The sequence below is a fragment of the Sciurus vulgaris genome (genome assembly GCF_902686455.1).
Source record: "Sciurus vulgaris genome assembly, chromosome: X".
Classification (NCBI taxonomy): Eukaryota; Metazoa; Chordata; class Mammalia; order Rodentia; family Sciuridae; genus Sciurus; species Sciurus vulgaris.
Genome location: NC_136471.1, coordinates 19,496,491 through 19,508,731, shown reverse-complemented (window position 1 = coordinate 19,508,731; position 12,241 = coordinate 19,496,491). Strand labels below are relative to the sequence as shown.

Here is a 12,241-nt window from a genome sequence, read left to right as displayed (position 1 = left end):
ATGTCTCTGTTGACCTGATCTGGCAAAACAGCAACATGCTCAGTATTATACACATGATAAAAATGGCAAGTTGGTTATTTCTGGTGTTCCTTGGCAGCAGAAGATTCAACTATCAACATAAGCACCATTATTACACGTGATGTTGTACGTGTAAAAAATCAATGTAATTGATAAATACTGGGTCGACAATTCATGGAAAGCTTGTGTTGGTGCGAGACCTTTAGCTCCATGAGAGCATGAACTGAATCTGTTGTTTGCCAACATCTCCACAGCATCTGGCATAGCACCTGGAACTTAGCAGCTACACAAACCTTGCTTCTGAAGAAGTGAATGTTGAAGAAGTCTACCTGAGGCCACGAGTGAGGTGAGTTGCATCTTACATAAATCATGGGTTTGTGATGACCAATTATGTGTTATAGTTTAGATATGAGGTGTCCTCCGAAAGCTCATACGTGAGACAATGCAAGAAAGTTTAGAGGGGAAATGATTGGGTTATGGCAGCCTTAACCAATCAGCACATTGATTCAGTTGAATGGTTTAGCTGGTGCTGACTGTGGGCAGGTAGGGTGTGGCTGGGGGAGGAGGGTTCCCCAGAGGCTTGCCTTTGGGGCTTGTAGTTTGTCCGAGGGGAGGAAATTCTCTCTCTGCTTCCTGGTGGGATGCGCTGAGACTCTTTCCTCCACCACGCACTTTCACCACCATGTTCTGTTCACCATGGGCTCAGGGCAGTGGAGTTGCTCATCTATGGACTGAGATCTCTGAAACTGTGAGCCCCAAAAAACTTTTCCTCCTCTACAATGTTCTTAGCAGGCTTTCTTGGTCACAGTGACAAAAAAGCTGATCAATGCACTGTGTATACTGACATGAGGCAACTGCTGGCCCTGACATGGGCAGCTCCTTGGACAAAGAGGTGACAGAAAGCAAGCCTGAGACAGCAGCAAAGATGTTGGGGGGAATATTTCTTTGCCTACCACTCTGTGTTGCAGGAAGGAAGAATATTAATCATGAAACTTGTACATGATCCACGTAGAGGATTTTCTATGTGGGCGAAGCATTTTTAGCAAAGTGAAATTTGTAAATAGGGATCAGACTGTGGGACTGTTTGGGGGTACCTTTGGTCTCCAAGGTAAGACACTCCAACTAAGGTTTGTGGTTGGAGATTTTGGCCTGGGTGTGTGTTGGGAGGGAGGGTTTTAACTGGAACTCGGGGACAAGGATTGACACTCAAAAGATGGGCAGAAAGGTAGGTTTGAAGGACCCCACTGGGGTCTGATGTCATTATGCAGAACAGAAAGTCAGAGGAGAGGGAAGCGAAGCATACGGCAATTTACCAAAGAAGACTCAACACATTTTTATTTCAACTTTTATTATTTTTTTTTCCAAAGAAATCCATGCAGAGAGAGAGAAAGAGAGGGAGAGGGAGAGAGGGAAACATGGTGACCATGTTCTAGCAGCCAAACATAGGAAAATAATTTGGCACAACTTGATGGGATTTTTTTTTTTTTGCAAAAGGACAATCTATACTACCACTAAAATTTACCCTCCTCATAAAGATACCATTTGATTTTCGAGAACATAACACATGGTTAGTCCTCTACTTAATGGCGGGAGGAGGTATATAAGATAAAAAAATAGAAAAAAATAAGAAAGTGGTCCCCTTTATTGAGGAAGACCACAGGGTGCCACAAGGCAGCGTGTGCTGGGCACTGAGTCAGTGCACCAGGAAGAAGCAGCACACCACAGAGACGGCCATGCTGATGAGCAGCTCCACTGGGGAATACATGTTCCCCAGGTTGTGAGAGGCAGTGAGCTCATTGTCCTTCTGATTCACATGTTGCTTGCTCCCAGGAGCATCATCGACGTCCAGATCATAAGCCAGTTCTGCAAAAAGAAAAGAAGGATTTGAAATGCAGAAATATGCACAGCATCTGGTGTACACTATTCACAGCTCAAGCACCTGTCTGTTCTCTCTGGAAGCCCTAGTTTTCTCCCTTTCCTTTTGGTAGAAGGAAGGATGCCAGGAGATGGGGAGGAGAAGGATGTGTTGTGGGACAGCGGAAGGAGATGGCTAGACATGTCCCTCCTAGAGAGTGGGGGAAAGTGGACTAAGCAGGCCTTGCCCTCATCTCCTTGGCTCCACCCATACCCTGGGCCCTTCTAACATCTCCTTCCGGGCTAGAGTGTGCTTGGATAGAAGATCATTTTTACCAGATCTCACTGTTGTCAAGACATGCTGTGTGGGTGACCACACATGTGTCCTTGTGGGTTGGTGTGGGGAGGAAGTGCTGTGGGCTACCTGTGTACTTTTCCTGGGCCCTGCATCCCACACAGATTGCCTCATACTAGGAACTTTGCTTTACTTAGGTTGAAGATAGGGGAGTTTGCTGTCAAAAGTTGTTTTATTTTTCTCAAATAGTTCTTTTACCTATAAGGTCCTTTCATTTTTCCTGGGGGGGGGGTGGGACTCACAAAAAAGCCAAATTAAATTGTAGGATTTACACTGATATAAGCAAATTAAGAGTAAGGAGAGGCTAATGGGTAAGGGTCTTTCATTCTTTGACTGCCTAAAATTTATGAGAGATATTCAGGATCCTAAAGAGATTGGATGACTTTGGCTTGGCCTAATGCAAAAGTCCCCCAGAAGACAAATCTAAGCCGACAATGATATATCAGGAAATTCAAGATTTCTTGCTTTGGCTCAGGGCTCAATTCCTCTCAGATTTGCTTTTCCAGACTTAAAGATCAAATCTACTCCCTTGGCTTTTCTAAACTCTGTTGTCAACATTTCTATTTCAATATCTTGTGAAGGTGATGTGATGTGAGCAACCTCACCAACCAGCCAACTGTCCTGTGGCCAAGGGAGATGGAAAGATCCTTTTAGGACACTGAGATAAACAGCAATAGGCCCAGAGGAAATGACTGGGATTCTACAGAGGGAAGGAAGGAAGAGGAAGGAAGATCTCTTCTTACAGGGCATGAAACACTCAGTAAGTTACAGGAAGCAAGTGTGGGGACTCAGCTGGTCAGGTGCCGGCAAAGCCAGGCCCCAGACCAAGGTTACTCTGAGGCTGGTGATGGGTACAGTGGGCAGTAATGTCAAGGTGATCAAAGTCAGGGGATCTGATTTCACAGACCGTGATCCCACTTTCCAAAAGGGTTGTTACAATCAATAATGCCACCAGCAATGAGAAGGGAGGCAATTTTACTGTACCTCAATTGAAAAAAAGATATTTTAGCTCATATAAGATACTAATCTCAAGGTTTCTTTAATTTACATGTATTTGATTACTAGCACAGATCAACTTGTTCTGTCTGAGCATGCTAATTCTATTTCTAAATGCATAACAGTTCATATTCTCGGTCTTTTAATGTAATGGGTATTGATATTTTTTGTATTACTTTCAATAATAAATATTATCTTAAATTCTCTGCCTATCATAATTGATGACATATTTTTCTATTTTGTTATTAATTATATTTTTCATTACTGTGCAAAGAAGCATTGTTCTCAACTTTAATATATATCCACCTGATTACATTTTACTCCTCTAAAAACAACTTCTAAAAACTCCTCCCTGGAGTGCTAATAATAATTCAAATCAAGTTTTCCAGGGAACTCTATTACCCAGGAAAAGTAATTCAGCAGACAGTAATGTAGATCCCCTCCCAAATATATACATACAAATAAAACTGAAGAAGGAGCAACACTCTATTTGGAAATCGAACTTCTTTCTCTGAAAGGTGAACTATGCAGGGTGCATAAGAAGATCGAGGTCAGCTGTCAGTGGGCAAGGATGGCATGGGGCTTAGGTCCTGATCGAATTTCACCAATGTGGGGAACCACGCGGCTGAACCCTACTGAGAGCCCTGTCCTGGTCTCACAGCAACTTCTCTACTTAAGTCAAGAGGAGTATTTTTAGGGTTGACCTGTGACAGCACTCTCAGCACCACTTTCAGATTCCCTTTCTGGAAGATGTCCCAACATCAAGATGAAACAACATCTATTAATGCTACCACTCAGCTATTTACTTTGCACTTCAAATAATCCACTCACACTGAAGAGTTTTGTTTACTTTAGTGGCTATGGTAAACCCAGCAGTTCTGTTAAATCCAGTAGTTTCTGATCTATTTTTGCCAGCATAGGCCTCCTTTGTTGTTCGGTCCCTTGGACCCTGTTTGGGAATTATTGTAATGACCTCTAATTATTGATTTAATCCTTAATGGTACGCCATGCATTGTGTGATACTGTTCATATACATTATCTCATTGAATTTAAGCTCTGCCACATTAGGTAGTAGGTATTATAATTCCTATTTAACTGGTGAGGAAGCTCAAGCCCAGGTTTTCGCTTATATTTACAGACCTGGTAAACAGTAGAGGTGCTATTTCAATCCAGGTCTGACTCTAAACTTCATATGAGTCTATACTGCCTCTTGAAAAATTCTATATACCAAATAGACTTCTATGACTAAATAGTAATAGGTTCCTATTTGGGAAATAAAACAGAATTAGTGAAATATATACTGCCAAAGAGAACTTCCAAAAAACATGAGAAAAGTTCCACGTTTCCATATAAAACTGACCACATACTTGATTAAGTAGCCTTGGTAAAATTCGTGAAATAGCGAAAAGAGCTCTAGGTTTGGGGACTCAGAATTGGAATTATCTATTTATTTATTTATATATGTATATGTATCTATTTATTTATTTATTCATATAGAATTGGAATCATCTACTTATTTATTTATATTTATATATTTATATTTATTTATTCACATAGAATTGGAATTATTTATTTACATTTTTTGTACACATATGAAAACACCTAAATGAATCCCACAATCATGTCTGCCCACTAGAATGGGGTCCTGCTGGGCGTGGTGGCACATGCCTATATTCCCAGTAACTCGGGAGGCTGAGGCAGGAGGATTCAACCTCAAATCCAGGCTCAGCAACTTAGTGAGGCCCTAAGCAACTTAGTGAGACCCTGTCTCAAAATAAGAAATAAAAAGGGACTGGGGACGTGGCTCAGTGGTTAAGTGCCCCTGGGTTCAATCCCTGGTACAAAAACAAAAATGGGTCCTAATTAGAATAAGGTTTGTTCCATGCTTGTATAATTTTATCCTATCTGTTCTTTTCCCAGAAGAGACCAATGAAATGGCCAAGGCCATTAGACAACCCAAGGCATAAAAGCTCAGTCAGGTTTTCTATCACCAAAGGGCCCAGGAATATTCAGGATGCTACTTGTCTGTGCTTCAGAAGCTGTGACTACAAATTTCCTGAGGTTCTCAATTCAGCAATAGCAAAAGTTTATCACCCAACCCCACAGTTGTGCTCCTGTGGCGTATATTGACAGGAATCCCAGCAAAGCCACACTCTGGGCCTCCGCCACCATCATGAGGGTCAGAGATGAAGGGGACAGCTTAGTACTACAATGAAGCATTATGGGAAACAGAGGAAATAGGATTTTGGTCAAAGACAAATATTTCCTCTTTCTATTACTGGACAGAGGAAGTAAAATCCAATTTGATTCAACAAAGAACACTAGCCTATGATGGCCCTAGCCCTGAACTACAAGACTGAAGAAAAACTTAGTGTATATTTCAAGGAATCTCATACTCTGGAAAGGGCAACAGACCAATAGAAAACCACCTGGATACTTGGCACAAAAAAGAATCAGATTAAATAAAGGCATAGACAAATACCATGGGTTAGTAGGGAAGAGAGAAAAATTCCAAATAGTAGGGTCTGGGAAGATTTCTTGGAACAATTTGGTTATGATCTACACCATGAAAGATGGGGAGAACTCTGGCAGGGTTGAATAAAATGGTTAGCTAAGGCAGAAGGTTTGGTTTGAGCAAAGTCACCAAGCTAGGAGAATGTAGATGGGGCATATTCAGTAGGAGCAAGTAGTCTCCATGGTGTGAGGGGCCCTAGGGCCTACACTGTTGTGGGTGTATGTGTGTGTGTGCATGTTGTGTGGAGTGGTGGCGATGAAAGGTAAAGCAGGAAGGACAGGAAGGGTCAAATCACAGAGGATTAGAAATGCTAAAACAATTCTGTAGGCAACAGGGAGCCGCTGAAGGTTTTGAAGTAAGGAAACCACACAATCTGATTTGTGTTTTCAGAAAGATCATTGTTAACCATATGGAGGACGCTGTGGGTTCAACCCTAAGCAGGAGAGACTTGCCAGATAGGAAAAACAAGAAGCCTCTGGAACAGTATCTGGGGATGGATCAGTGGTACACATAAACGATAGCAACAACAATGCAAAGAAACTAAATCTACATCAAATCAAAAAACTTCTCAGTTGGTTAAAAACCAGATGTATTATGGGTAACACCACAAAACATTTTCTTTTAAATCATTCATATTTTCATGTTTAAGAGTGATTTTCCAGAATACATTTTTGTTGTGCTAGGTGTGAAACGCACACAAATTGTTTCTATCTTGAAGTTGATCATCGGAGAGAACGTTTTGGACCAGCAAGGAGATTTTCAGGCTAAATCTAAAAATCTGTTTCCATTTGTAATCAGTTTAACTACGCCCAGAGGGTAGACCCAACAATCTGCACTAATGACACACTCAGCCCTGACGCTCATTTTGCCTTTATGTCCTTTGTGTTGCAGACTAGATGATCCGTTTAAAATAATAGTCAGTCATTAGCATCTGCACTTGGTTTGTGTTGGAAAGTGTTTCTGGCAGAGTGGGGAGGCCCTCCATCCTTATTCAGAGTCTCCTAGTGCAGTACTTCAGGAGGCTGCACCCCTCCCAGGGGTATGGAGCCCTGGGTTCCAGGCCTGGCTCAGCTACTCTCCTACCAGTTCACCTTTGAAAAATAATTTCCTTCTCTGAGCTTCAGTTGCCCCATGTGGCAAACCAGGGTGTTGAACTGATGATCTGTAAGTTTCCTTCTAGCTTTCTTTCTCTCGGATTCCAAGGCTCTTGGAGTTAGCAAGGGGCAGAGTGGGCTGCAGGCTGGACTCATTCTTATACCTACAGTAGCCAAGAAGGCTGCCCCCAACAGAGACTCATTGTGCGAGTTGGGTTGATCAGTTTTTGATGTTGGGATGTTTCTCTGGTGATGTTCATCACCTACCAAGTTCTGAATTCTCTCCTCTAGAACTGTTCCAATCTTGAACGAGAGACCCTGGCAACAAATAAATCTATGCTGGACTCTCTGGGTTTTGCTTTTAGACCCTGGCATTGTACCTGCCATTGAAGCTAATATGCACGAAGTTTTGGGGGAGAGGTCATCGGACCTGGGATGCATCGAGCAAGGGTACATCAAATAGGACAGCACAGGGAGCTGGATAGGATCTGTCCACCAGAGAAATGAGCCTTTTGGCCCATAAAAACCCACACAGGTCTGGGCACGGTGGCGCACACCTGTAATTCCAGGGACTGGGGAGGCTGAGGTAGGAGGATCATGAGTTCAAAACCAACCTCAGCAACTTAGTGAGGACCTAGGCAACTCAGTGTGACCTTGTCTCTAAATAAAACACAAAGGGCTGGGGATGTGGCTCAGTAGTTAAGCACCCCTGGGTTGAATTACTGGTAACAAAAAAAAAAAAAAAAAACACACACACACACAAAACAACAACAACAACAACAAAAGCACGGGGCATGAAATAGCAAGCAAATGCTCACCCTCTGAGGGTACCAGCACCAAGAAGGACAATGCATTGCTATAGGAGCTTTACCAACACAAAACACAAATAGGAAGATGTTACAGGTCAGCATGCAAGAAGAGCTGCCATCAAAATGCCAGGGGAGAGAATGCTGCAGCTGAGCCAAGCACGGGGCTTTCTTCCTTGCCAAGCTTGCATCAGCAGATGGCTTCAATGGGCCCTAACACAGCAATGGAGCAACACTGCTATCCTTGTGTTTTGTATTTGCTGTGTACAGTTGGCCTCTTATGACAAGAATATATGAAACCTCAGGACATTCAACCAGAGGCTGAAACTGGGGAAAATCTCCAGGGGAATCGCATTCATTGCTGTCCTGCTCACTCTCCTGCACATTCCCAAGCATGCCCTTGCTCTCGGCCACTGGCTTCTGAATCCCAAACAGATCTCATGACCCTCCTTCCTACCATATCAACACACCTCCTTTGTGAACTTTAAGCTGTGAAATCACTACTTGGCATTGAAAATGAAGAAAGTGACTTTGCAATGACACTATGGTCTCTGGGAGTCTAGATTTTCTTCTTCATAGATCAAATGAAGAGGAAAAGGCACATTTGAAGCCTCGACTTTTTAACTGGTCTACTGGGACTCCTTTTAGAATGGGACCATTTCACAATGTGCCTTATTGACAAACAAGCAAGCTGCCAATTTCACCGACTTAATGACCATAAAACCTGGGTATAATCCAGTGGCATCTTCTGGAAGATGGTTGGGACAATGAGATGCCCATTTCATTTTTATGGCTAATTCCAGCCTACAAACATCCTCATTTACAACAATGGGATATTGGAAGAGTACAGTAAATTTTCCCTATTAGTTGAGACCCGGTCTCTCCTATTCTAGGCCTGCTTCTCGATCTGCAATATGTAAAGCTTCAGGTCACACTGCAGTGGACTGCGGGTACACGAAGACATGGCATACTACTTCCTAGGGATTTAGAGGAAGACCACAAGGTTTTATACTAAAACATGCAAGACGGTATGATAAGTAGAAATGTACTATTTGAAAACTGGTTGAAGATGTCATAGAACATTTCCTGGTTAGCAGGTCATTCAAATTATACCCTAGGCCTCAGAATGCAGGGATTGACTCTTCACTGATGCATGAAGAACTTTGGTGGAAAGATCTTAATAGCACTCTTAGGCAATTTTGGTTACCTGGGCTTTGTCGACTACCACACTGGAGATTTCTGCCTCTCATACAAATTCCTGCTTAGTGATTTAATGTAGGCACTTCTATAACAACTTCCTTGTCAGGAGGGGAACACCCCATTAACTATTCTAACTAGAGTTCAGCCTGATGAGTTTTCTAGTAGAAAATGCTTTCCAGGGGGCTCAACTGCTAACTATGTTTTGCTATTTTGTTTAATCCTTAAGAAAAAACAATCACTCAGTCCTTTGGGAAATAATAAATCAATATACTGGATAATCTTATTATGAGCCAGTACTATACTTCTTTGTGTGTATCACAAGTAAAATCATATTCCCGGAAACAGAACAGCCCCATCCTGGAAATCTAGAGAGTAGGAGTGGGTCGTGTGGGTACTGGCCCCCCTCTACCAGTCTCAGCAGCATTACTACCACCTTTCTCAGGAGTGTCGCGACTAGTACTCTCAAGTCCACAGGTGCTTCTTACCTGAGGCTACCTAATGCTCCATATGAATCAGCTCATCGAAGTCTCTACTTCCCACAGGAAAGTTTACTTCATTCCCATAATTGATGGGCCTGAGAGACAGTGGAAGGGGAGAAGCTGGGGACACACACACACACACACACACACACACACACACACACTATTTAGCTAGGCCTGGGGGCAAAGATGAAAAGAGCTGACTCAGAGAAGATAGGGAAAAGAGATATTTTTGATTAATGAACTACTATTATTACATTTTAAAGAGGAGTGGGTTAACATGGTCAAATGTAATGGAGAGGTCAAGAAAAGTCAGAATTGAGAGGCAACTGCTAAATATATCTTCTAGAGGATTATGGGTTATTTTTAAAAGAAATTTCAATAGGATTGCTGAACCCAATTTCAGGCAGTAGCAGGTTGAAGAAAAACTGGGAGTGGATGTGGATTCATGGAAAAAGTTTGAGGGTACATGTATTCAATGGGATATTTTTAGCCAAAAAAGAAATTCTGATACACATTAAAACATGGATGAGCCCTAAAAACATTATGCTAAGTGAAAGGAGTCATTTAAAAATACATAGTACATGATTTTATTTTTTATGGAATATCTAGTATAGATAAATCTATGGAGACAGAAAGTGGATTAGTGATTTCCAGGGACTAGGTAAGTGGGTGGGGGGCAGGAGCAGTTATTGCTTTGTGGTCACAGAGTTTCTTTTTGGGGTGAAAAATGCTTTGGAAATAATGGTGGTGATTGCACAACATTGAGAATGTAATTGATGCAATTGAATTGTAGGCTTAAAATCATGGAAATGGCAAATTTCATGTTATATATATTTTGGCCCAATTAAAAAATCTCATACTAAAAATGAAGAGATAATGATATCTGATATCAGAATTCCCAGTCCTTAAAGGAAGTGCATTGATACTCTGGTATCTTACCATATGGAAGGGGGCCCATGTGATCGTGTGTGACACTGAAGGCCTCTCCCCAAAGAGTATTTTTCCAGTGCTTTAAAACTCAAATCAACTTTTCCAGAAAATTAAAAATGAATGCTTATTAAGTACTCACAGAATTGCAGATATGGCTCTTCAATTAAGAATGGGCAAGAGGGCAACTGCTGTCAAGTACTTTAATGAGGCTAAATTTTAAAAGAGAAATTGTATGCAACCTCAGGAAACTCACATTTGCTTTTGTAACTCACATAAATGATGCTTAACTGAGATTATGTTTATACACAATAAATAAAAGAATATACTCTTTTCATAACTTAAAAAACTGTTTAATGGTTTAGATTCATGGAACTTGGATTATAACATAAATCTCAGGCATGACACAGCCATAGAGGCATGCATCATTGAGCTCTGAGGATGTAGAAAACACAAAATGTCACTTATTGTAGCCAAATCTCATTACCGCTGAGGGATCAGAGGACAAAGGGAGCAGCCTGTACTCCCTCAGAGCCCAAGTTATCAGGGCTTCATCAAGTATAACAGGGCTTTACTTGGATGGGGATACTCAAAATCTGGTAAGCTTCCATTTTTAATGAGCCATGGTAGATCTTATGAAAAATGTACCTGAGAATAAAAATGCTTGTAATGTCCTGGCAATTCTGAAACACAAGAAAAATTACTTATACAACAGCCAAAGAATCAAAATCAAGTCCCTAAAAACACTCAGACAGGGTATGGGAACATCTCAGGTCAGAAACCAATAGCAGGCAGGTGTCCTTAAAAATGAAAGATGGAAACCCTCCCTAAGTTTTTTCGTCTGAATTTTTTCCTGAAATACTCTCAAATGATGAAATTCTTTCTTCATTATCAACAGGTTTTGGGAAATTGGGACTATTTTCCTCTCAATTTATTTGGAAACAAATGTTAGCATCTTGGCTCCATCCTCCAACCTACCCAGTAGATCTGGACTGACAGTGAGTGTCCATCTCACATTCACACAGGCTCCATCTCCTCTATTACTGGATGCTGGCTAGCCATTTCTCCTCTTTCCTTCAGGCCTAATCCCCCAGTGTTTAATGCTTCAGCTATATAAGATACCAGTTCTTCTCCAATGGCCCATTGCTATATAGGAAAAAAGAATGTTCTATTCTGACAACTGGAACAAGACAACACTCCTTTCCTAAAACACATGCTGAAGTATATTTCTCTCTTCCTCAAATCCTTTGATGGTTCCCTACTGCATATGGAACACAGTCCTAATCCCTTAATATGAAGTCCAAGAGCTTCTCGATCTCATTTTCTTTTTCAGTTTCAACTGCCCATGTATTTTTTCCAGGCATCATATACTGCAGTCACACCAGGGCTGATAATGACAAGGACTCTGAAGTTCTATGTCTTTCTTCATGGTCTTCGCTCAGCCTCTTAGCTTGGAATGGTCTCTCTCTCTCTTCTTTTTCTTTACATCCCCAATTCTATCTTCCAAGCCTCGACTTCTATGATACCTCTTCTAGGAAGCCTTTCCTTCTCATCTCAGTCCCAGTTAACCACTTCTCTGACTATTCATTGGATTGGGACTTCTATTACAGCACCAAGTTCCATTTGCCTCAGAGTCACTTCCGTGTTCTCTACTAGACTGAGCCCCACTGGATAAGAAACAAGACTCACTTCTCTCTGTAGCTCCCACACAATACTTGGCTTACAGACACTTGAAAACATGCTTGTTGACTGACTGAATGCATGGATCAACAGCTGCATGAATGAACATGTATTTCCAGCCCACAGAGTGTGCAGGTGAAGGGTTATTTCCATACATGGCACCCTTCCTAAGGAGTCAATCCTTACTACCTGATTTTCATGGAGGAAAGATCCACCACTGATCCATAATGAAGGCAAGACAAAGGCAGGGCCAATGGTGGGCAGCTCAGGAAGCAAATGGCAGGGCTCCAACCCTGACCTCTAGATTCCAAGGC

At 41.8% G+C, this 12,241-nt stretch overlaps 1 protein-coding gene across 1 annotated transcript in view; it reads right to left on the bottom strand.

Annotated features, from left to right (window-relative positions):
* Nucleotides 1-1,347: 1,347 nt before the first annotated feature.
* The window catches only part of GPC3 (glypican 3), a 414,363-nt gene continuing 403,469 nt past the window's right edge, over nucleotides 1,348-12,241 (bottom strand). The window contains exon 8 of the mRNA XM_079123994.1: nucleotides 1,348-1,881. Within this exon, the coding sequence (XP_078980120.1) occupies nucleotides 1,712-1,881 (170 nt within the window). The 3' untranslated portion in view covers nucleotides 1,348-1,711. The remainder of the gene's footprint in view (nucleotides 1,882-12,241) is intronic.